A 26714-nucleotide genomic window follows, 5' to 3' on the forward strand; every position below is an offset into this window, starting at 1 on the left:
TTTGCTCCTTCTCCTTGCCATCCGGTCTTGTGGGTACAGTCTGTGCTCTGTGCTGGAGCGTTCTGATGACCCCTAGTTTGTGCTCCAGCGGGTGGTGGGAATCAAATAATAAGTGCTGGTCAGTGTGGGTGGGTTTTCTATACACTTCAATGTTGAGGCTTCGGTCTTCTTCCACATGCACCAGACAGTCCAGGAAAGCCAGACTACCTCCGCTGATGTCCTCCCGAGTGAACTTGATGTTGCTGTCCACTGCATTGATGTGCTGTGTGAAAGATTCCACTTCCTGCGTCTTGATTTTAACCCAAGTGTCGTCCACGTACCTGAACCAGTGTGTGGGGGTGTTACCTGTGAAAGAGTTCAGGGCTCTGGTCTCGACCTCCTCCATGTAGAGATTGGCCACAATAGGTGACACCGGTGACCCCATTGCACAGCCGTGTTTTTGCCTGTAGAATCCTCCATTAAATTGGAAATAGGTGGTCGTCAGGCACAGATCGAGTAGCAAACATAGTTGGTCTGGGGTGAGGGTGGTCCTATCAGCCAAGGAGTCATCCTTTAGTAGTCTTTCCCTTACTACTCTAGTGGCTTCTCCGGTGGGGATACACGTAAAGAGGGAGGTTACATCATAGGATACGATGGTTTCCTCTGGACCCAGTGTGATGCTACTAACTTTGTGGACGAAATCCCTGGAATTTTCAATGTGGTGGGGAGTGGGTAGTGACACCAGCGCCTTCCTTTCCTGGGTGGTGATGTTGGAAGGTGGCGTTTTGCCTTTTTTTAAACCTTTTTTGGATATACCATGACCTGGATGACTGAGAACCTTCACAGACAGGCTGTCTAATGTTCAAAACATTGCATTGTGCATTCACATCTTTAAATAAATCTTGCACTTGCACAATCATTGGTTCAAAAAACAAATCATTAAATATTGTAGAACAAAATAGGTGATACAGGTTTCATTATGGTACCACATGTACAGTACAGTAAATACATCTCTGTAAAAGTACTGCAGTAGTATAGAGAATACTACAGACACAGTGGAATCATTGAACAAAGTTTGTAATACAGTATATTGATGCAAAACACTAGATAGAGATAGATAGATAGATAGATAGATAGATAGATAGATAGATAGATAGATACTTTATTGAGCCCCAAGGGGAAATTCAAGACAGTACAATCACAACATAGGTTTACAGTATTTGAATCAAAGCAAAAATACTGTAATTAGCTATGAAATACAGTAGAAAATAAAAGACAGTACTGTAAAACATCAAATGCAGTGTTCCTCAACTTGCTTGCTTCTACTGTACATGTAAGAAACAAAACAGGAGTGATTACTGTACTTCTACATTGTCATCAACTCTGTGTTGTGGATTTGGCCACAGGTTCTCATCTACATCACAATGGATGTTTTCATTAGCCAAACATCTTGGAAAAAGCCTTCGGGCATGGCGAATCCAGGCCTGACAGTGGTCTGCTGTGATGTCATTGCAGGCGTCATCCATGGATATTGTAGTCTAATTGGTTCATGCTCCTCGCTAACTGGTGACAATGAATCTCGTTACGTAAAGTATCTTGAAGCTTTCATGATTGGACATGGAAGATTGTTTGTCTGTTTCCATACAACTATGCATTTAGAGTAATGCAACAGTTACTTATCATTTTGTATCAATTGATAGATAGATCATTGTAAGGAAATGAATAGACACTCATTTTAAATGTAATGTGTGAATTGCCTTTTGAAATAGTAGTATTTTGATGTTAAGTTGTATCATATTGAACAGGTGATTTTTTTTGAATGAACAAATGATCTAAGTTTTATGTGTATTGTATTCAAGCAATTGAGAAAAGGGTTAGAGTTTTGAAAAATGTGCATTTTGATCATTGGTTGTGAGTTTTGTGTCTAGAGTTGTGAAAAATGACATCAAGGTTCTGAAAATAGTAGCAAAGTGATTGTAAAAAACTGTAATTGGGTTGTGGTGGCCTGGGATGGTATCAAATTCTGGGCCTGAATTATTGTCCCAGTTCGCCCCTGTCTGGGGCGCTACTTTGGAAGTCATTGACTCTTGGTCTCTTTATTGTTGTTTGTGGAGGAACAGACTGTGATCTTTTCTGCCTGCAGTGAACACAAAACAGAAGTAATGGATTTAAGATACAGAAGTGATATAGTTAAGTTCATAAATAACACAACAACGTCTTTCTGTTTCTTGTTTCTTTTTGTTCTCTCTGTAACAAATAAATCACACAAGTGAGGAGTCATACCCACAGACATTAAGCAGGGACGCACACTAATCAGGGGTAAAAACGGTGATGAAAATGTGAACAGTTAAGTTGGGGAAGATTTATTTATTTTAATTATCAGCTTGAAGATTTCAGAAAAGCTGAGACAGAGAATTTTCACAACACTGACCTGACAACCTCTGCATTTGTGACAAACTCAATAGGATGCATTGGCATTTAAATTTTCTTCTTTATCTTTTCAGGTGCTGATGTCTTTTTTGCTCCTCAACTTTGGACATTTATAAGCAAATGACTTGTAGTTCAGAAATGGATTTAACAACAACTAACTAAAGGAAAAACTGTCACAGTTTAACTTCTGTCATTTTCAGTGAGAATGGCATCTCCCCCCTTTTCAACATAACTAGGCTACTGTAACAAGTGTTCTGTTTAAACATTCAGTACATTGTGGGGGATTTTGAAATCGAAATTTGTGACTCACGCTTGTTTATGGGTCTTCTGGTATGAGGGTTCATCATCAGAGTCCTCAGGCTCCTCATCAACATTGCAGCTCCTGCACGGGTAAAACAGATAGAAAGAGAAAGCATTAGCAAGCTATGTCTGACCTAAGCAAACAGCAGACTCTTAGGTTACAGTGGCTGGTTTGGTAGACAGTCCAAGGCCCAATCAGTAGTCCACCATCACAGTTTGTCTAATCTCCGACATGAGTGAATTTTCCATTTATATTGGTTATTTTTTCTGATCATCATTTGAATTGATAATGCTTTGATTACCTGAACTGAGGGTCTGGGTTCATACGGCAGAACCATTTATCTGGCAGCTCGCTGTCATCAATCCCATCAGGGAGTTTGCGCCACTGTAAACAGTCATCACACTGAACCCAGTTTTGATCTGGTTGCTTCCTGAGGAGGATTCAACAATGTGGTTAAACCAGTTATACTGTATGTGCAGAACACATGATGCCAGTCACCTCAAATTGTACTAACGTGGTATCTTCCACTCGTATGGCGCATTTTGGATCATCTTTGTTCTTAATGTGGTGGATTTCTTGCCAGTACTCCTCCAGTTTGATCCCCACATTGGTGATGATTTTTCTGTACCAACAAACAGCAAGCCAGATTTCAAATAATTAGCAAATATGAACACAATAACAATAAAAATATTTTTTGTGCATCAAACATCCAGTGTGCTCATTTAGACTTAAATCAACCCTGTAAATGCAGCGTTATTGTTATTACCTGTACTCCTCTGTCTTCATAAAGCTCTGTTTGTTGTGGGTAGGATCTAAAAAGTCACATTCTATGACCCCAATGACTCCAACTCCCATGTTGTTTCCCTGTAGAAGGTAAAGATTCAACTCATAATAATGCTTAAAACCTCTGAATATATGTGGAATAACTCTCCTAAACTGTCATGATATTGGCTTTAGAACATTTTGTGTTTTTTCATAAGATTGAGTTTTGAACATTTTCTGTAATCCTGTTTGGGTTTCCTTGTGTTTTCTGTTTTCATTTTGAAAGTTTCTTTCTCTGTGTTTCCTGTCTTGCTTTACTCTGTCTGTGTTTTCCCTCCTTTGATTATATGATTAGTTTCTCCAGTCCTGTCTTTTTCTTTGTCAGTTTGTCTGTTCATTCACCTGTTCTCTTACTCTGGATATACCTGTTTGAATACATTCATGTTTCCAGGTGTCTTGGTTCAGCTCTCCACTGTTCCTTGTTTTCCGAGTCTTGTCTTCTTTCTGGTGTTTTAGATTTTTGGTTGGATTAACCAACCACACTCTGCAGTGGTTCTTGTTACCTTCATCATAAGTCCTCATTAAAGTTAACAATATTATTTCATACAATCCTTGGTTCCTTGTGTGTGTGTCCTACCTCCTTGTTGAACTTGTGACATAAAAAGTCCAAACTCACCTTCAGCTGACAGCCCACACGTTCGTAGGCTTTGATGAGTCGATTCTTGTGATACATCATAATGCCATACTGGTCTTTACTTTTGGTGTTGTACCCAAAAGTTATAGGAATGCGTTTGTTCTGAAATAATGTTTAAGGAAATCTCAAGAGCAGCAAAATAAACACATATCACCAACCATCACCAACCAAAAAGAGGAATATTAGAAAGAAACTTGTGATGAAAGGATACCAGGAAAGTGGGCTTGTAGTGGTCTTTTCTGGTGTAGGCCAGGCTCTTAGCGATGAGCTCAGATTTAACATTTTGACCTCGTACCACAATCTGCATCTTAGGCTTCAGGTAGAGAATACTACAATATGCCTGAAACCAATACAAACACAGCTCAGTTTGTTTATACAGTCAAGGAGATGTGATAAACAATGAAAATAGTTTACTAAACCAAACCGAATAAAATTTTTAATTTCAATAGTTTAACTGCTGGTCACAGAAATTCTCCTAATAACCTAAAAATGACACTAGTGGAAGCTACATACTAGACTGTGGTTTGTGCTTTCAAATTAGCCACGTGTCAACTGATGAATGTGAAAACAGTCTTCTGTCGTCAAACTGTTTATACACATCTGTCCATACATTATTGCTCCTTACCCGCAGTGAAAACACACACTCAGGGATGTGTGATGTTTGAGAAGGTTCCTTCAATTCCTCGTAGACATCAGATGGAATTCGGATATCGTAACGGTCCTTCTTAAAATCAAACTCTGTTGTTCCAGTGGATGTCCTACAAAAAAACAAACTTATTACAGTGTTTTTCAAGAGAAACTTCTGGGTGCTTGAGGACGTATTAGCAAAACAAAGTTCCAAGAAACTAAGAAAAGAAAAGTGGTAAAGCTGTGTGTATTCATCAGTGTACAGTGTGTGTGGACTACGAACAGACCTGCGCAGATTCCAGATGATGATCCGTGTGCCTGTTGTCCTTGACCAGGATGAACTGATGGCGTTGACCTCAGCGAGCAGTTCTTCTTGTGTGTTGAAAGGGGAATACTGCAGAATGTCCTCCAGACTGGCTTTGTGCTCTTCTCTTACAGAGATTTCTGCCATCCTATGATTGATAGAAAGCATGTCTCTTTCAACATGTCAAATTCACAAAATAAATAACATACTTTTAAACAATAACTACACTCTCAACCTTTTCACAATAAAAGACAACATTATATTTCTAGTTGGGGTATTTTCAAGCTAGATATTGCCCTTGATATTTTCAAGATTTTCCACCTGTATCACATTCATCTCACTACACACAATAATCATATAATGAATATGTGATGGGTGTCAGAGCATTAGAGAAAGAATATATACTCATTTGTTTTTCTCTCTTCAAAGGAAACAATAGGCACGATTATTTGCTTGGCATCAGTCTTTTCCAGGTAGGTCTGAGAGAGCATCCCAACACACGACATGTTCCTTGACTTGGAAAAAACGATGGCATCTTTGCCAAGACGCATGGATCCAGACTTGAAGCCGTTCCCATAGATTCCAATGGGCTGTTTACCATGCGAAGCAGTCTTGTCACTGTACCCAAAACTGAAGGGGGAATAAAAAAAAAAATAACAAGTGTTGAACATAGGTTGTGAATCATTAAATAAGTTCTGCACACATAAATGCAAACTAAATAATTAGATACATGCAAATTCATTTTAATATTTTTTTATCCAAGCACTAGTGCAGAACTGTTAACAGTAGGATGCCTTTTGTCACAAGTGTGCCTGATGGCAAGGGAGTGTATGTGAGTACAGAGAGCAGAAATGAATTAGATGAAACCAAGCCTCTCCTCCTCTCCCTTGTCCACTGTTTTTTTTTTATTTATTTATTTTTTTTAAATTATGCTGTGGATGGAGTTAGACTTTACACTTCACTGAAAAATTTCATTTAAAATGTATCTTCCCAGGAATACCCAGCAGTGTGATCTGTACCTGAGCATCTTGTGCATTGTTTCATAGTCCAGTCCATTTCCATTATCCATAAAGGTGAGACATTCTTCACCTTTGATCACGGCCTTATCAATCCAGAACTGTTTGGCATTGACATCTGGATCATAGGCATTGTCTGTGAAAAGAAACAATTTAAGGAAGCATTTTTAAACCATGCACAAAGTATTGTTTCCTTTCCAACATTTGTCAAATATTTGTAATGTAGAGGTGTATGGAAATCCTAATTTACAGGTGACTTTTTCAGGTGGATTCTCCCTTAGATTTCACCACAACTTCCTTGCTTCGACTCCAAGAAGAGATAAAGGTTGAATTATTATTCTTTCTTTTAAGAAAATGAGCAAATGCAAACAAGATTCACAGCATGTGATAAAAAATGTGTCAGAATCAACACTGGCCAGACTTCACAAACTCAGCCTCTGTTTTGATATGAAAATAAAATTATCAGCACTTGATGACCATTTGGGTCACTGGATTGCAAAATAAAAAAGATGGCACGAGACCCCTCCCCCACCCCCCATTAGACCTAGACCGTTATTTTCTAATTCAGCCCATCATTCTTTAAAAAGCTTCAACAGGTTAGACAAGAGACCACATCAAATACACATGTAAACCAAACCAAAAGCAGTCCTGATTACTGAAAGTCCAGCAGATTAACTGAAAACATTGCCTGTATGCAGTAAAAGAGAAACTAACCAAGACACCTTATCCCTCTTGAAAATATAATGAGTATGACTCACCTATGAGTTCAGCTATGGCGCTGAAGGGCCAGGTGTGGCTGGTGGAGTTGCTGTGAAGATACTTTGGAGAAAGCTACAAGTGGAACAGATTAAAATTGACACAATAGTTAGATTTGATCAAAGATGCCTTGTTTTCATGCATCAGTCTAGCTTCAAACTAGCTTTGTTACATTATTAAGAGCATATCTGTGAAATATAAAACATGTTTAGTACAAAAGATTTGTGACTTTAGTGATGTAAAAAGTAAACTACACAGGAGAATTTAGCACTGCGTTGGTTACTTTAAAACACATGCATATTAAAACTTGTACAAATCATCTTTATTTTTGTAAACTTTCTTGTAAACTTTACACTAAATATTGTGTGTTGCTGTTTTAAGTCTATATCTCTGAACCTCATGCTGTCTAAAACTAACGCAACTAAAGCAGAAGGTCTAAGACTTTCATTTAAACCAGATCTCTCTGATCATAGCTGGTATGTATCATGCCACCAACAGTAAAAGTTATTGCTCCAACCTTTGTTCTCAGCGCACATTTTTTATGTAAATTCCCTAACACGTATGAGTCACAAACAGATGACACATACACAGAGGTGCCAAACATCGTGAGGAAAATACATTATGTTGGCATGCAAGTAAAATAGTCATACATTGTTTCTGGTTTTCTATGCAATCAGCCAAAACATTGTGAAGTTAATAACATAGATATTCTTCTGGAAAACTGTTGCAGACCAGGTTGCCAGTTCAGTTGGTAGGTCCTGCTGACTGCAGACTGGGAACGTCCCACGAGAGCTGCAGTTTTGGAGATGCTCTGACTTAGTCATCTAGCCATCATAATTGTACCCTAATCAAAGTCGTGCAACCAATCAACCTGGTCAATCACCCCTGAAGATAAACTGTTCACTTGGTGCCTAATCTATCCCTATGGAGCGGGTAGCAAATCATTTCAGTTCATTTTGACCTTCTGATCTTCTACCTTTTCAAATAGAAGACAAAACTCAACACAATGACAGTGCATATTTTGTCGTCTTATTTTGGTGCATTTCTTCTTTGCATTTGTGGGAAGTGTGGTAAGAATGTGAAGGGATAATAAGCAACAAAGCCTCTCCAGTCAGAAGACACCCACCACATGTTAAGTCTGGACCACATCATACACTCCCGACCATGTCTTGAACATTTGTGTAGGTTTTTTTGTTTTGCTTCCACAAATGTGATAACAGCAGTGGAAGTGGTTCCATTATTTAGCCGATAAAGAGTAATACACAACAGAAATAGGGGAAAGTAAATATTAAAAAGTGATAAACGTATGCCATACACACCTCACATACAGAGAACATGTGAAATTAAAGTTTCAGACACAGGGCTTGAGTTATAGAGATATCTTGAATTCAAATATTCATGTAGTAGCGACAAGATGTGGACCTGGGACCAGCCTGCATATAATCATCGACTAAGATGTTGTTTACTAGGAAAACGAAACTCAGCACTGGCTTAAATTCACACATGAATATCTTTGTTATGCTGCGATTAATATTAACATACTTAACTGGCTATTGAAATACTTATCGTTTGTTTTTTTGTCACTAACATCCATATATTTAACCTCATTACCAACATGAAGTGAAAATTGACTTTTTTTTTTAATTCCTAAATTTTTTAGTTGCACCAACTAAACTGGGCACATTCCTGTAAACAAGTTAGTAAACTCTAATAACCGTACTCAGAGGAACACCGCGGTCTGTTTGAGTTGCCATCTTTCCGTAATGTCAGTATCAAGTATGGATCAGGTGGACACAAATGGAGTCAGGGATGAGGCAGGCTCAAAGGTAGTTTAATTGGAAGCAGGGTCAAAACAAGAAAATCAGGACTCAGGCAAAGGTACAGAGGTCCAGCAGGCAAAAACTCAGGTAACAAAGATTAACTAAAGTCACAACAAGGAATCACTCTAGGAAAAAACAGCCTGACACTTAAGGGAATCCTTCAAGTCGAACTGGCACAGGAAGAAAGGGGAACACAGCTTATATACACGAGAGAGAGGGAGACAATGAGACAAAGGTGAAACACATGAGGGCGGGGTAAGCAGTCACACAGGCAGAACTAGACAGGAAGACAGACTTCAGTAGACTCTGACTTCAAAATAAAACAGGAAGTGATGAAAAGACAGAAAACAGAACTTAAAAATAACAGTATGTCAACAGGCAGTGTTTTGTTTAAATTAAATCTCTTCTGTTTATCTGTTAATTGATCCTTATGTTTGAGCTGTGTGGATTAATATTTTTTGCTGTTCTTTCATTTTCTCCCTTTTTCATCAGGATGCAACCAGCTTAAAACAATAAATCAAATCAAATCAAATCAAGTTTATTTATATGGCACTTTTCATACCTATTAAAAGCAATACAAAGTGCCTCACAGAGGCTAAAAACAGCAAAAACAGAACAAAAAATCCAACCCTCCCACCCCATAAGAACACAGAGACATGAGACACACACATACCCCCCCCCCCCCCCCCCCCCACACACACACACACCCCACCCCCACCCCCCACCCCCAACACACATACACACACACACCCACACACACACCCCACCCACACCCCGCACAAGAGAGACATGGCCAGACACCGAGACCTGGAGCAAGGAAAGAGCCACCTTTGGGGCCCAACCACACCAAGAGGGCCTCCAGCCCACGACTACAGGGAGCACTGCCATAGAGAGACAGCCCCGACCCCGGTCGACAGGAGGCCCCACACCAAGGTGCAAAGCCCTCCAGCCACCAGGGCCAGAGCCGCCCATAGGACAGCACCCCCGTGAGTAGACCAGCAGCAACTCCCAGTGTGGTCGGCCCCCATGAGGAAACACTGGGGCTAAAAGCCAAGGACTAAAACTGTAAAATAGGACAAAATGACCAATGTAGATAAAATGCTTTTCAGCTCATAAAATTAAAACATGTATTTGTAACATATAATTAAAAAAGAAAAATGGAAAAGAAAATGACAAAAAAGTCTGATAAAAACTACTAAAAGCTAAAAATTGCTAAAAACTGAGGGACTAAAACTAAAACTGTAAAATGGGATAAAAACGTACAATATAGATAAAAACATGTAGCTAAAGCATATAGTTAAAATGTAAAAGTCTGATTAAAAGGAGGAAGATAATAATTTAGAAAGTCAATTAAAAGCCTGATTGAAAAGGTGGGTCTTGAGCCTCTTTTTAAAAACATCAACAGTCTCTGAGGCCCTGAGGTTCTCCGGCAGGCTGTTCCACAATGAACATAACTGGATTCCCTGTGTTTGTGCATTGTTCTGAACCAGTCACTTTCTCCTCACCAAGTCATTATTTTACATTCTATAGTGACCAATACTCAGTTGTGTTTTTGATATTGTCTTCTTTCCTGTACCAGTTTACTGTTCTTATTTGCTTATTGCCATTTGAAGCACTATGTTCTCTTGCTTCACTGCTTGTTTAACCAATATATCTAACAGCTTTGACACTGACATGAGCAGGGACCCAAAGAAAGCTTGAAATGTTTTGCTCATGTATAATACTTAAAGGGTTTGGCACAGTGGCGAGATGGTTAGCACTGATGCCTCATTTGGAGTGGAGTTTGCATGTTCTTTGTGTGGGTTAACCTAACATGCTTGTCTGGCCGTAGGTGTGAATGTGAGAGTGAATGGTTGTCTGTCTCCCTGTGTTAGTCCTGCGATAGATTGGCAGCCTGTCCAGGGTGTACCCCGCCTCTCGCCCGATGACAGCTGGGATAGGCTCCAGCAGACCCTGCAACCCTTCACAGGAACAGTTACAGAAGATGAATGAATGAATGAATACATAAAGGCACAAAAAGTAAAAGAGTAGCCATCTGCATATAATTGTGTATTATTTTATTGAATGATGAATGATGAGGTGTTGCAATATGGCAAATGACAATAACAAAAACAACAATTATTAAATAATAATTGATAAGAGCAACAAATGCTGTGACATGCAACAAAATGTTTTTATAATGTCATATTTTAAATAGTGAATTTATAGTCTGAATAGTAAAATGCCCCAAAAATATAGAGAGAACACATAAAATATTTTACTTTTGAAAATAACAGAAACAGAAAACGAAATTATTTAATTACCTCAAACCTGTCAGCATTAGAGTAAATGTACCTTTACGTTAACATACTAAAAACCAAAGAGTAGTGTTAGTCACTGTTGTGTTTCCACAAACACAACACAAAAAGTGGAAACAAATGTCACTTTATTGAAATTTCCTATTAAGATTATGAAAGGCACTACTGTGCTAAGCATGTATTCCAAATTATTAATAAATCCAAAAGGGAAACAAAAGCCAAGGCACAAGGAAACAGGAGACACAATGATCAGACAGGACTACATATATATACTGTGTATAGACACAGAACTACAGACAAGACACAGGAGAAACTAATGAGGGAGGAGCAAAACAAACACATAGGTGAGAAAAAACGAAAACTAAACAGAATGGCAGGAAGTACAGTTAACAGACAGATGATTCTCACTTCTAAATCCTGTTAGAAACAAAAAACGATCCTGTTCTAGGATCTCTTCTCATCAATGATATTACACTCATGTTTCATTCGCTGCCACTTCAGTGCAGGCACGAAGGAGACGAGCAGGTGAGCTATGTTCTGCTGAAACAAAGAGAAAATGGAAAAGGAGAAATACAGGCAACGAAATTAATATTTACATAAATGTATTAGTTTAAATTGGTGCCAGAGACCACAAACCTTCCTGTCTCACCTGGACACGTCTGATCATCTCCTTGTGGACCTGAGCTTCCTTCTGCTGCGTTTTCCCTCTGCTGCCCGGTTTGTTTTTCCCTTCTGCAGGCTTCTCAACTGATTGCACAGCACATTATGAACCACCAGAGGACAGAAAAGGGACAAATGAGGGTTGAATGGAATACACTTTTTTGGGCACAAAGGTACATACTTGTCAGGGACGTGCGGTCAGGGGAGGCGGGTGAGGCAGTACCTCACCTGGCATCATGAAAAGTAATGACGATAAAATAAATTGTTCTGTTGATAAAATAAATCATACAATTGCTGTACGATTCCCGTCATTTTGATATTTTTTATAGTTAAAATCACTGAATTTACATATTTCCTGTGTGACTACAGGGGCCGATGCGAGGTGAGGCATCAGCGAGCTGAGGGCGCTAGTGAGCCACAGGCTCATGCTGTTACTCTTCTTCCACGCAGAGTCAACTGGACGGCAGCGGTCCATTTATTGGGATCTTTTCTCTGTATGAAAGCCAAAAATATTAGATCGTATATCTAAGCTTAAAACATTCTCAAAACTGGACCTTCAGTCAAAACAGGAAGTGATAAATGATGGAAGATATTTTGTTGAACAGTCTGTATTACAGTGGATCAAATCATCAGAAGAACAACTCAATATTAATGTACACTGCCTGGCCAAAAAAAAATGTCGCCACCAAAAACCACTTGTTGGACCGCCTTTAGCTTTGTTCTCTGTGGTATTGTTTTGATAAGCTTCTCCAGTGTCACAAGATTTATTTCCATCCAGTGTTGCATTAATGTTTCACCAAGATATTGTATTGATGATGGGAGAGTCTGACTACCGCACAAAGCCTTCTCCAGCACATCCCAAAGATTCTCAATGGGGTTAAGGTCTGGACATAAGGTGGTGGTCAATCCATGTGTGAAAATGATGTCTCATGCTCCCTGAACCACTCTTTCACAGTTTGAGCCCCATGAATCCTGACATTGTCATCTTCAGGGAAGAAAAAGTCCATTGATGGAATAACCTGGTCATTCAGTATATTCAGGTAGTCAGCTGACCTCATTCTTTGGGCACATAATGTTGCTGAACCTAGACCTGAGCAACTGCAGCAACCCCAGATCATAGCACTGCCCCCACAGGCTTGTACAGTAGACACTAGGCATGATGGGTGCATCACTTCATCTGCCTCTCTTCTTACCCTGATGCCCCCATCACTCTCAAACAGGGTAAATCTGAACTCATCAGACCACATGACCTTCTTCCATTGCTCCAGAGTCCAATCTTTATGCTCCCTAGCAAATCAAAGCCTTTTTTCCAGTTAGCCTCACTGATTAGTGGTTTTCTTAAGGCTACACAGCTGTTCAGTCCCAATCCCTTGAGTTCCCTTCACATTGTACGTGTGGAAATGCTCTAACTTTCATTATTAAACATAGCCCTGAGTTCTACAGTTGTTTTTCACCAAACGTTTCAGTGATCGCCGATCACGAGCAATCAGGATTTTTTTCCAACCACATTTCTTCCTGGAAGACAATGGTTCCCCACTATCCTTCCAGTTCTTAACACAATTTTAGTAGTTTCTTCAATCTCCTTAGATGTTTTCTCTGCTTGATGCATGCCAATGATTTGACCCTTCTCAAACAGACTAACATCTTTTCTGGCCAGGCAGTGTATATTTGATTAAAATTTGATTTTGTTTTAAATTGAAATATTTGTGTTTGTTTTTTGTCACTGGGTACCCTCATGTTGAACGAGTATGAATGAACTGTGGAGTTGCGACAGCAAACGCTCTCTCTCTTAACTGCTATAGATGTAACATAGTTCCTTTGGCCAGATACCGTATACCTATATGTGTGTAAAGAATGCTTATTTGAGATATGAAACGTAACCAGTTAGTGTGGAAGGAGCCAGTTGAATGGCAAATTTAGGTTATTCCATTGGGTTCATAATTGTAAATCAGTGCCTCACCAGCCACAAACCTCACTGCACATCACTGGTACTTGTATAGAATAAAAAATATTCTGAGCTTACAGTAGATTTACTAGCAAGGGAGTATTGAAATTAAACTGGACTTGTCAACATTAGCTCAAATCAAAACTGGGTCACTGACCTGTGAGCGCAGTTCATCCCTCTCCTTGTAGCTTTGATCCAGTTCACGGAGCAGACGGTCAACTATCATTGAAATCTCATCGCTGTCCTCTTCCTCACCGTTGGGCTTCAGCTCAGTAGCTTCCAATAAAGCCTCTTTGTCCTTAATGAGTTCATTGACTTTCTTTTTGACCTTCTCAAACAGACTTTTGTAGTCAGTGTTTCCCTCTGTTTTTTCTGTCTGGATGGCTTGGTCACAAAACTCCTTCCTTACACTGACCTCAGACTGATCCTGCAGTCTGCTCTGAATGTCTTTCAGCTGAGAGCAATGTTCGTGAATCTGTTTTTTGAAATTATCTCTCTCCTGAGCAGTGGCCTGCATGAGCTCCAGGAGATGGTCTTGCTGTTCCTGTACCTCAGTAATGTTGGGGTAGTGATGTGGAGAAAGTCCAGCTTTTTGATCACTTATCAGATTATGTGCCACTCCATTCTGCAATATCTGTTCTCCTTGATTCTCACTTTGAGTGTTTTCGCTGCTCTCTTGCTCAGTGCTACAAACATTTAAATCTGAACTCTGTTCTTTGCTACACCTACTCATACTCTGTGGTGCTCCCTCCTTCCCTTTAGTCTGATTTTGACTGTCCACTAAATACTGGGTGGTGGTGCTGGCCAGATCTTGAAGGAGTGATGTGGAAGGACAGTTCTCCACAGCAGCAGACTCTGCAGAGCTCTCTCCTCCAGCATCGGTCTCTGAGGTGGCAGAGGGTGTATCTGGGACACAGCTACGTTTATTCTGTGTAATATCACTTTGCTCTTCCTCCTCCTTCACTTGATTAAAATGACTGACAGGCTTATTTGGCTTAGGGGTACTAACAGCCTCCAAGATGACAATATCATCATCAGTGTCAACTTCATTCTCCTCCTCATCATCACTAATATGAGGCACAGATTGGGGGCTCAGTGGCCTCACATCTACTGATGAGGGTGTATCTGGGGCGCTACTATTGAAGCCGTTAACTCTTGGTCTCTTCTCAGTTGTTTGTGGAGTACCAGACTGTGATCTTTTTTGCCTGCGGTGAACACAAAAAAGAGTTAAGATGCAAAAGTGATATAGTTAAGTTCATAAATAACACAATAACATACCCTTTTCCTCCTTTCATTTTCTTTTTGTTCTCTCTGTAACAAATAAATCGTAAAAGTAAGGTGTCATACTCACAGACATTAAGCAGAGATGCAAACTAATCAGGGGTGATGGAAATGTGAACAGTTAAGTTGGGGGAGATTTATTTATTTTAATTATCAGCTTGAAGATTTCAGAAAAGCTGAGACAGAGAATTTTGTTTTACAATTAACAACGGTGACCTGACTTCCTCTGCATTTGTGACAAAGTCAATAGGATGCATTGGCATTTAAAATTTCTCCTTTATCTTTTCAGGTGATTTTTTGCTCCTCAGCTTTTGACATTTATAAGCAAATGACTTGTAGTTCAGAAATGGATTCAACAACAACTACAACTAAAGGAAAAACTGTCACAGTTTAACTTCTGTCATTTTCAGTGAGAATGGCATCTGCCCCCTTTTCAACATAAGTAGGCTACTGTAACAAGTGTTCTGTTTAACTACACCATAAGTGATGTAGGTCCATTTTAGCAACACATCTACACCATTATCTCATGAATTAATCTTTTTTAACACCAACCCATGAGCAAACAGTTTAGTTGTAGTTGTGGTTAAGTCCATATAAGCCTTGCTAATACTATCTTAGGACACACAACTCAGATCATTAGATGACAATGTGTCCAGAAGAGCAAGTTATGTTGTAATTGTCTGTGAAATGGTAACATGAAATTAATAGTCCTAGAGTACTTATGTTAGTAATGTTGTACAAGTAGAATTTGGTAGGTTGGCTAAATGTAGACTATGAATATAATGTTAACTCTGAACATCACATCCAAATTTTGATGATAAATCACCACAACCAACTCGCATCAGGCTAATTAACTGTACTTACTCAGTTAAGGTTGTCATTTCATTCTTTGTGTCCTCACTGACTTTGCATGTCTGCAGTCATTTCAGTTGCCATTCTAATTGGCTCTAAACATTCAGTATGCTATGGTGGATTTTGAAATGGAAATGTGTGACTCACGCTTGTTTATAGGTCTTCTGGTATGAAGGTTCATCATCAGAGTTCTCAAGCTCTGCATCAACATTGCAGCTCCTGTATGGGTAAATCAGATAGAAAGAGGAAGCATTAGCAAGCTATGTCTGACCCAAACAAATACACTTCGGTTACAGTGGCTGGTTTGGTAGACAGCTGTATGTGAATACCTAGGCCCAATCAGTAGTCCATCATCACAGTTTGTCTAATCTCCGACATGAGTGAATTTTCTGTTTATATTGGTTATTTTTTCCGATCATCATTTGAATTGATAATGCTTTGATTACCTGAACTGAGGGTCAGTGTTCATACGGCAGAACCATTTATCTGGCAGCTTGCTGTTGTCACTCTCAGGGAGTTTGCGCCACTTTAAACAGTCATTACACTGCACCCAGTTTTGATCTGGTTGCTTCCTGAGGAGGATTCAGTGATGTGGTTAAACCAATTATACTGTACGTGCAGAACACATGATGCCAGTCACCTCAAATTGTACTAACATGGTATCTTCCACTCGTATGGTGCCGTTTGGATTATCTTTGTTCTTAATGTGGTGGATTTCGTGCCAGTACTCCTCCAGTTTGATCCCCACATTGGTGATGATTTTTCTGTACCAAGCCAGATTTCAAATAATTAGGAAATATGAACACAATAATAATAAAAAATATTTTGTATGCATCAAACACCCAGTGTGCTTATTTAGACTTAAATCAACCCTAATGCAGCGTTATTGGTGTTACCTGTACTCCTCTGTCTCCATAAAGCTCTGTTTGTTGTGGGTAGGATCTAAAAAGTCACATTCTATGACCCCAATGACTCCAACTCCCATGTTGTTTCCCTGTAGAAGGTAAAGATTCAACTCATAATAACACTTAAAAGCCTGACATGTGGAATAACTCTCCTAAACTGTCATGTTATTGGCTTGAGAACATTTTGTGTTTCTTCATAAGATTGAGTTTTGAACATTTTCTATAATCCTGTTTGGGTTTCCTTGTGTTTTCTGTTTTTATTTTGAAAGTTTCTTTCTCTGTGTTTCATGTCTTGCTTTACTTTCTATCTGTGTTTTCCCTCCTTTGATTATATGATTGGTTTTACTCCAGTCCTGTCTTTCCCTTTGTCAGTTTGTCTGTTCATTCACCTGTTCTCTTAATCTGGATATATCTATTTGAATACATTCATGTTTCCAGTTGTTTGGTTCAGCTCTCCACCGTTCCTTGTTTTCTGAGTCTGGTCTTCTTTCTGGTGTTTTAGATTTTTGGTTGGATTAACCAACCACACTCTGCAGTGGTTCTTGGTACCTTCATCGTACATTTTCATTAAAGTTCAGTCCAAACTCACCTTCAGTTGACAGCCCAAACGTTCGTAGGCTTTGATGAGCCGATTCTTGTGATACATCATAATGCCATACTGGTCTTTACTTTGGGTGTTGTACCCAAAAGTTATAGGAATGCGTTTGTTCTGAAATAATGTTTAAGGAAATCTCAGGAGCAGTAAAATAAACACATATCACCAACCATCACCAACCAAAAAGAGGAAGATTAGAAAGAAACCTGTGATGAAAGGATACCAGGAATTTGGGGGTGTAGTGGTCCTTTCTGGTGTCGGCCAGACTCTTAGCGATGAGCTGAGATTTAACATTTTGACCTCGTACCACAATCTGCATCTTAGGCTTCAGGTAGAGAATACGACAATATGCCTGAAACCAATACAAACACAGCTCAGTTTGTTTATACAGTCAAGGAGATGTGATAAAGAATGAAAATAGTTTGCTAAACCAAACCGATTAAAATCCTCAGAAGACTATGATTGGGCCATTTCTCTGTTATGACAGACCTCTTAGAGAAAAGGGAAGGGAATCTCCTGTCCTTCCTTCTCTCTCACTGAATCATCTAAAGTGTTATCTAATTTTTAATTTCAATAGTTTAACTGCTGGTCACAGCGAAGTCTCCTAATACACTAAAAATGACACTAGTGGAAGCTGCATATTAGACTGTGGTTTGTGCTTTGAAATTAGTCGACATGTTGTCTGTGAAGGTTCTCAGTCATCCAGGTCATGGTATATATATACCATGACCTGTTTATTTCAAACCAGGAAACACACTTAGGCAAAGACTGGTCCACCCAAAAGACAAAACACCCAGGCAAAAACAGAGTAATGTGGTGTACGCTGTTCAGTGCAGTGAGGAGTGTACAGATTTATACATCGGGGAAACTAAACAACCCATCCATAAACGCATGTACCAGCACAGGAGAGCCAGCTCATCAGGAAACGATTCAGCGGTCCACCTACACCTGAAGGACAAAGGGCACTCCTTTGAAGATAACAGCGTCCAAATCTTAGCCAGAGAAGACCGATGGTTTGAAAGAGGAGTAAAGGAAGCCATCTATGTCAGGCTGGAAAAACCTTCACTAAACAGAGGAGATGGACTGAGATTTAATCTGCCATCTATTTACAATACAGTTTTAACTTCTGTCCCCAAGAACTTTCAGTCTCATTCACACCTTGACACTGGAGCCTCTGACGGACAAGAGCCGTTAGTGAACCATTCATTAGGGAAGAGGACAGGGACAACACAGTCCCCCCCTCCACTACAGGTAAGTACCCAGTCGTTAAGGGAAATTAGCTGCACCAGTTTCTGGTTATTAGCATAACAAGCAAGTTTTTTCAGGAGGAGTTCCTATTTAAACCTCAGACTTCCCACCAGTCCCCCAGAACTGAAGAAGCTACGCGGATGAATGGTGAAACGTCTTCTCAAAAAATACAAGTCCAGTTGCCTTTTTTGAACCTTTGTTGGATAGTCGACATGTTACAAAATCACAGAAACCTTTCACCTGTCAACTGATGAATGTAAAAACAGTCTTTTGGCGTCAAACTGCGCACACACATCAGTCCATACATTACTGCTCCTTACCCGCAGTGAAAACACACTCTCAGGGATGTATGATTTTTGAGAAGGTTTCTTTGATTCCTCGTAGACGTCTGATGGAATTCGGATATCGTAACGGTCCTTCTTAAAATCAAACTCTGTTGTTCCAGTGGATGTCCTACAAAAAACAAACAAACACCTCAGGTGAGTTGTCATGTTTTTTTGTTAACTTATTACAGTGTTTTTCAAGAGAAGCTCCTGGGTGCTTGAGGTATTAGCAAAACAGAGTTCCAAGAAACTAAGAAATCAAAAGTGGACAAGCTGTGTGTATTCATCAGTGTACAGTGTGTGTGGACTATGAACAGACCTGCGGAGATTCCAGATGATGATCCGTGTGCCTGTTGTCCTTGACCAGGATGAACTGATGGCATTGACCTCAGCGAGCAGTTCTTCTTGTGTGTTGAAAGGGGAATACTGCAGAATGTCCTGCAGACTGGCTTTGTGCTCTTCTCTTACAGAGATTTCCGCCGTCCTATGATTGATAGAAAGCATGTCTCTTTCAACATGTCCAGTTCACGAAATAAATAACATACTTTTAAACAATAACAACACTCCAACCTTTTCACAATAAAAGACAACATTACATTTCTAGTTGGGGTATTGTCAAGCTAGATATTGCCATTGATATTTTTCAAATTTTCCACCTGTGTCCCATTCATCTCACTACACATGATAATCATATAATGAATATGTGATGGGTGTCAGAGCATTAGGGAAAGGATATATACTCATTTGTCTTCATCTTGTCAAAGGAAACAATAGGCACAACTATTTGCTTGGCATCAATCTTTTCCAGGTAGGTCTGAGAGAGCATCCCAACACACGACATGTTCCTTGACTTGGAAAAAACGATGGCATCTTTGCCAAGACGCATGGATCCAGACTTGAAGCCGTTCCCATAGATTCCAATGGGCTGTTTATCATTCAAAGCAGTCTTGTCACTGTACCCAAAACTGAAGGGGGGATAAAAAACAAAAAGTGCTGAACATAGGCTGTGAATCATTAAATAGGTCCTGCACACATAAATGCAAACTAAATAATTAGACATATGCAAATTAATAAAAAAAAAAAAAATTAAGATAAGTGTACAAGTGTACAAAACTGTTCATAGTAGGATGCCTTTTGTCACAAGTGTGCCTGATGGCAAGGGAGTGTATGTGAGCATAGAGAGCAGAAGTGAAGTAGATGTAAAATGCTGACAGCAGCTGACACCAAGCCTCTCCTCCTCTCCCTAGACTCCAAGCTGCAGTGAATTCACACTTTAATCAAATTTGTCATTTAAAATGTATTTTCCCAGGAATACCAAGCAGTGGCATCTGTACCTGAGCATCTTGTGCATTGTTTCATAGTCCAACCCCTTTCCATTATCCATAAATGTCAGACATTCTTGACCTTTGATCACGGCCTTATCAATCCAGAACTTTGTGGCATTGACATCTGGATCATAGGCATTGTCTGTCAAAAGAAAGAATTTAAGGAAGCATTTTTAAACCATACATAAAGTATTGTTTCCTTTCCAACATTTCCATTTCCACAATATCTGTAATGTAGAGGTGTATGAAAATCCTAATTTACAGGTGACTTTTTAAGGTGAATTCTCCCTTATATTTCACCACAACTTCAACAACAACACCAAGAGATAAAGGTAGATTTGTTAAAAAAAAATGTGCAAATGGTTACAAGATTCACAGCATATGATAAAAAAAATGTGTCAGAATCAACACTGGCCAGACTTCACAAACTCAGCCTCTGTTTTGATATGAAAATAAAATCATCAGCACTTGATGACCATTTGAGTCATTGGATTGCAAAACAAAAAAGATGGCACGAGACCCCTCCCCCACCCCCATTAGACCTAGACCATTATTCTCTAATTCAGCCCATCATTCTTTAAAAAGCTTCAACAGATACCAGCATCAACCTTTAAGTTACTAGAAAAGTTGATTTCCGCATTCATATGGCAGAAAAAAAACCAAACAAGAATTAAATCAAAAACCTACCCAAAAAATCAAGGAGGCCTTAATTTTCCCAATCTGAAATTATATTACTGAGTAGCACAGCTTCGTGGAATCGCAGAATGGTTAATGCAAAACGAGGAGACAAATTGGTTAGACTTAGAAAAAAACTCATGTCCCCAAATGCCCCTTGAATCGTTGCCATTTTTAGAGCGAAAAAGTCTCAAAATAAATAACGAATGGATGAAGTGCACCCTGAAAGTTTGGTTCCTGGTTCGGAAAAGTATGAAGGCACCTCTAACAATATCAAGAGCAATGCAGATTGCGAAAAATGTGGAATTCCTTCCGAGCATATTAGATACTGGGTTCAGGGAATGGGCAGAAAGGACTTGTCACAATAGACCAGTTGTTTGAGGGAGACATTTTAAAATCATTTACACAATTGCGAGAGAAATTTGGTTTGGGTCCTACTGATCTCCACAGTTTTTTTCAAGTGAGAAGTTACTTAACATCACATAAGGAATGGAACATGCTTTGACGACCTTCTAGTCCTATTGAACTGTTTTGGATAAAAACTATAAAGGAAAAGGGATGCACGAAAATTGTGTCACAAATATATAAATGTTTGCAATCCCATATGTCAGGGAAGACTCTTGACACAAAGGAAAAGTGGGAGCTGGAGATGAATGTTACTATTGAGGATGAGACATGGGAACAGGTGTGCGAAGAGGGACACAGAGTAACTAGTAGCCCACTGTGGAAGGAATTCAGCTGGAAATTAAAAATGAGGTACTTCAGAACTCCATTCCTGGTAGCAAAATTCGATAAAAATAAAACAAATTTATGTTGGAGGAATTGCAAAAAAATTGGAGATCACACACATATTTTCTGGGACTGCCCGAAATTGAAATCATACTGGGAGGGGATTCATACAGAAATACTTGCCATTCTGAATGTTGATTTACCATTAGATCCGCTGTACTATGTTTTAGGAGCAATTCCAGAGGGAAGTATAGATAGGAAAAAGGTATACTTGCTGAACATCCTTCTGTTAGTGGCAAAGAAAATGATAACTTTGTCCTGGCTTAAACCACACCCACCTGCCCTATATCAATGGAAAGATAGACTAATGACAGTGTACTCGATGGAAAGAATAACAGCAAAACTCCAGATGAAAACAGATTTATTCTTAAACCATTGGGCCTCTGTGATTGCTTATTTTAGACCATCAGTGTGAGATAGCCCAAGACTGACTTTATGGTGAAAATGGCTAAAATTAACACTTGTCATCTAAAGTATTTTTCCTTTTGATTTGTTTATCTATTTTACTCTTACTGTTTTTAATGTTTTAATGCCTAATGTTTTTTTTGTTTGTTTGTTAACATGTTCGCCGAATTGTAAATAGCTCTCCTTTGATGAAGGGTACTGTGTACTGGTTTGTTTTGATGTTTGTTTGAATGGCCTTATGAGGCAGTTGTGTACAATTTGAACATGCATAAGTATAAATAAAGCACTTTGTTCAAAAAAAAAAAAAAAAAGTGCTTCAACAGGTTAAACAAGAGACTAGGTACACAGCTTCAAGAGACCACGTCAAATACACATGTAAACCAAACCAAAAGCAGTCCTGATTACTGAAAGTCCAGCAGATTAACTGAAAACATCACCACTCTGCAGTAAAAGAGAAACTAACCAAGACACCTTATCTGTCTTGAAAATATAATTAAGATGACTCACCTATGAGTTCAGCTATGGCGCTGAAGGGCCAGGTGTGGCTGGTGGAGTTGCTGTGAAGAAACTTTGGAGAAAGCTACAAGTGGAACAGATTAAAATTGACACAATAGTTAGATTTGATCAAAGAGGCCTTGTTTTCATGCATCAGTCTAGCTTCAAACTAGCTTTGTTACATTATTAAGAGCATATCTGTAAAATATACAACATGTTTAGTACAAAAGATTTTTGACTTTAGTGATGTAAAACGTAAACTACACAGGAGAATTTAGCACTGCGTTGGTTAATTTAAAACACATGCTTATGAAAACGTACAAATCATCTTTATTTTTGTAAACTTTCTTGTAAATGGACTTTACACTAAATATTGTGTGTTGCTGTTTTAAGTCTATATCTCTGGACCTCATCTAAAACTAACAACTAAAGCAGAAGGTCTAAGACTTTCATTTAAACCCTCTCTGATCATAGCTGGTATGTATCACGCCACCAACAGTAAAAGTTATTGCTACAACCTTTGTTCTCAGTTCCCATTTTTTATTGAAATTCCCTAACATGTATGAGTCACGAACAGATGACACATGCACAGAGGTGCCAAACAGGAAAACACACTTATGTTGGCATACAAGTTAAATAGTCTTACATTGTTTCTAGTTTTCTATGCACCAATCAGCCAAAACATTAAAAATTGTGAAGTTAATAACATAGATATTCTTCTGGAAGAATTCTTGCAGACCAGGTTGCCAGTTCAGTTGGTAGGTTCTGCTGACTGCAGACCGGGAACATCCCATGAGAGCTGCAGTTTTGGAGATGCTCTAACTTAGTCATCTAGCCATCACAACTGTGCCCTAATCAAAGTCGCGCAACCAATCACCCTGGTCAATCACCCCTGAAGACAAACTGTTCGCTTGCTGCCTAATATATCCCTCCCAGTGACATGTGCCATAATAACTAGATAATTAGTGTCTTATTGTCATGGCTGATCGGTGTATATTGATGAGTATATGAAACATAATGTCTATAGTCTTTGTTATGCGAGGTATTAACGTGTTAATACAGCAGTAGGTGGGGTTAAAGGAGAGCAGGTAGCAAATCACTTCAGTTCATTTCTACCTTTTCAAATAGAAACAGAATTCAACACAATGATGGTCCATAATCTGTCATTTATTTTATTTTGGTTCATTTGTGGAAAGTGTGTTAAAGATGTGAGGGGATAAGAAGCAACAAAGCCTCCCCAGTCAGAAGACACCCACCACATGTTAAGTCTGGACCACATCATACACTCCTGACCATGTCTTATATGTTTGTATGTTGTTTGTTTTGCTTCCATAAATATAATAACAGTAGCGGAAGGGGTTTCATTACAAATATATATAAAAAAGTAATAAACCTTTGCCCTACATTCCCCACATCCATCTATAAATCAAGAAGCGTCTGTGTGTCTGTCCGTCTGTCTGTCTGTGGCACGCATATCTCGCGAACCGTTGGCCCGATTGATTTGAAACTGGGCAGGTGTCTCGCTACGGGCACGAAGATGTGCACTGCTAAGTTTGACGTTGTTTGGATAAGAAATGTAAAACATATCGGTAAAATAGGTTTTCTCCGCTCTAATATTTCCACTACTCCGGTTGCCATGGCATCAAAAACAGCCACTTTCAGAAATTCACCAAAAACGGAGAGGAAGAGGCGGAGCATGCGCACAAATCTTGAGCACTGTTTACAAATCGGCTTTATAAGAAACCAAACTCAAGGAGAAATGATATTTTGCCCTGGTAACCCTAATAGGCTCAATATCTTCTCCAGCAGGAAAACTAGCATGTAGTCCGCCATCTATCTATAAATCAAGAAGCGCGCGCGTGTGTGTGGGTGTGTGTGTGTGTGTGTGTGTGTGTGTGTGACTGTGGCACGCATATCTCGCGAACCGTTGGCCCGATTGATTTGAAACTGAGCAGGTGTCTCGCTACGGGCACGAAGATGTGCATTGCTAAGTTTGACGTTGTTTGGATAAGAAATGTAAAATATATCGGTAAAATAGGTTTTCTCCGCTCTAATATTTCCACTAATCCTCATACACAGCACCTGTAGGCTCCCACTATAGGAATACATACTTCCGACGGGCACTGCACTAGTACAGAGAACATGTGAAAGTAAAGTTTCAAAGACAGAGCTTGATTAATAACAGAGATACCTTAAATTAAAATATTTGAATTCAAATATTTATCTGGTGGCGGTAAGGTGTGGATCTGGGACCAGCCTACATATAATCATTAACTAAGATGTCAGTCGTTTACTAGGAAAACAAAAGTCAGCACTGGCTTAAATTCACACATGAACACATTCGTTATGCTGTGATTAACATATTTAACCACTGAAATACTTATCGTTTGTTTTTTGTCACTAACATCCATAAATTTAACCTCATTAAGATGAAGTGAAAGTTGACTTTTTGTATTCCTATTTTTTATTTTTTTTTTTTTTTGCTACACTAAACTGGGCACATTCCTGTAAACAAGTTATTAAACTTCACTAACCGTACTCAGAGGAACACCGCGGTCTGTTTGAGTCGCCATCTTTCCGTAATGTCAGTATCAAGTATGGATCAGGTGGACACAAATGGAGTCAGGGATGAGGCAGGCTCAAAGGTAGTTTAATTGGAAGCAGGGTCAAAACAAGAAAATCAGGATTCAGGCAAAGGTAGAGAGGTCCAGTAGGTAAAGACTCAGGTAACAAAGATTAACTAAAGTCACAACAAGGAATCACTCTATGAAAAAACAGTCTGGAACATTTAAGGGAATCCTTCAAGGCGATCTGGCACAGGAGGAAAGGGGAACACAGCTTATATACACGAGAGAGAGTGAGACAATGAGACAAAGGTGAAACACATGAGGGCGGGGAAAGCAATCACAGGCAGAACTAGACAGGAAGACAGACTTCAGTAGACTGACTTCAAAATAAAACAGGAAGTGACGAAAAGAGGACAGAAAACTGAACTTAACACTACGCACTACGTGGTCCTGACTGTACCCACCCTCTGAGGGCCGACGCCTGGCGGCCCAGGAACTTGGGAGGCATGGAAGTTCTGAATAAGTCCAAAATGCCGCGGGAGGGCAACCAGGATCTGGACTGTATCCCTCCCAGTCCACAAGGTATAGGAGTACACAACCCCACCGCCTGACTGCCAGCAACTTCCTCACAGAATAGACCGGTCTTTAAGTGTTCTGTTTGACCGTTACTTTGGGGGTGGTAGCCAGAGGTGAGATTTGGTTTAGTGTTAATTAGTTCACAAAATGCCCTCCGGAACTGGGCAATGAACTGGGGCCTCCAGTCAGACAGGATACTCCAAGGGAATCCAAAATCTTTAAACACTCTGGTCATGAGGATATCAGCAGTTTCTTTTGTGGATGGGAGTTTAGGGAGTGGAATGAATTTAACCATTTTGAAAAATCAGTCTACTGTTGTGAGGATGACCATTATCTTGAGATACCACTGAGATGTCTGACCAGATGCACTGAGGGACAGGCAGAGGTTGGAGACCTGGGGCCTCATGTACAAAGACTTGCGTGGATTTCCTTCTAAAACGTGGCGCATGCTCAGATTTAGAAGCATTTAGAAGCACATTTCCTTTGTACGTCCCAATTGAGCGTACCCAACTCCTCCCTGTCCACGACCCTTTTAAATATGCAACTCCCTGCTCCCTGCCCCCAAATTATATTTAAATTGGCCCTGCACCTGAGATTCCCCTCTCTGCGCGATCAGAAAACGAAAACATAAGAATGAATAAGACGGGAAAAAGAAGAACTTCACAGAAAGCGAATTGGAAATGTTTCCTGTTGACATTTACAAATTCATGCGATGGTGCTTTTATAGCAATGTGTGTGCAGTCGATAGCTCTGATTACATTCAGAAAACCGTTTGTGGCTGCAAACTGCTCTTTAATGTTGACCTGTTCAGATGCATTGTATGGGAATCTGACCTGGCTGACATGCGGATACCTCCGTCTCACACTGCTGGCATGGCTCTGCTCAGGGTCGACTGGCTCAGTCCCGATCTGTCGGCCAGCTCCCTCTGGAATGCCCCGGTTGCGAGGAACCCCAGTGTGGTCAGTACCTGTACGGACACAGGCAACGCATTGCTCCTTGCCGTGTCACGCTCCAATGCCGGCCGCAGCTCTGCGCACAGTTCCAGAAGGATTGCCCTCGGGAACCTAAAGCGGCTGATTAGCCAGTT

At 39.7% G+C, this 26714-nt stretch overlaps 2 protein-coding genes across 2 annotated transcripts; both read right to left on the reverse strand.

The window, feature by feature from the left end:
* Window positions 1-2715: 2715 nt before the first annotated feature.
* LOC311488011 (MORC family CW-type zinc finger protein 3-like) lies at window positions 2716-8623 on the reverse strand (the record flags this gene model as incomplete). The annotated part of the gene is made up of 12 exons (XM_084544515.1): window positions 2716-2791; window positions 3012-3140; window positions 3225-3332; window positions 3477-3574; window positions 4149-4268; window positions 4378-4506; window positions 4792-4924; window positions 5081-5245; window positions 5503-5727; window positions 6117-6249; window positions 6872-6944; window positions 8585-8623. 12 exons carry the CDS (start codon window positions 8621-8623, stop codon window positions 2716-2718), a joined length of 1428 nt encoding a protein of 475 aa, XP_084400641.1.
* Window positions 8624-11430: 2807 nt separating this feature from the next.
* On the reverse strand, window positions 11431-25057 carry LOC311488012 (MORC family CW-type zinc finger protein 3-like; the record flags this gene model as incomplete). Its single annotated transcript, XM_084544516.1, has 14 exons — window positions 11431-11526; window positions 13749-14796; window positions 15872-15943; window positions 16171-16292; window positions 16377-16488; window positions 16621-16718; window positions 17219-17338; window positions 17448-17576; window positions 18793-18925; window positions 19115-19279; window positions 19536-19760; window positions 20130-20262; window positions 22497-22569; window positions 25019-25057. 14 exons carry the CDS (start codon window positions 25055-25057, stop codon window positions 11431-11433), a joined length of 2565 nt encoding a protein of 854 aa, XP_084400642.1.
* Between the last annotated feature and the right edge of the window lie 1657 nt (window positions 25058-26714).

The sequence above is a fragment of the Chelon labrosus genome, assembly GCF_963514085.1.
Source record: "Chelon labrosus genome assembly, chromosome: 5".
Taxonomy (NCBI): domain Eukaryota; kingdom Metazoa; phylum Chordata; class Actinopteri; order Mugiliformes; family Mugilidae; genus Chelon; species Chelon labrosus.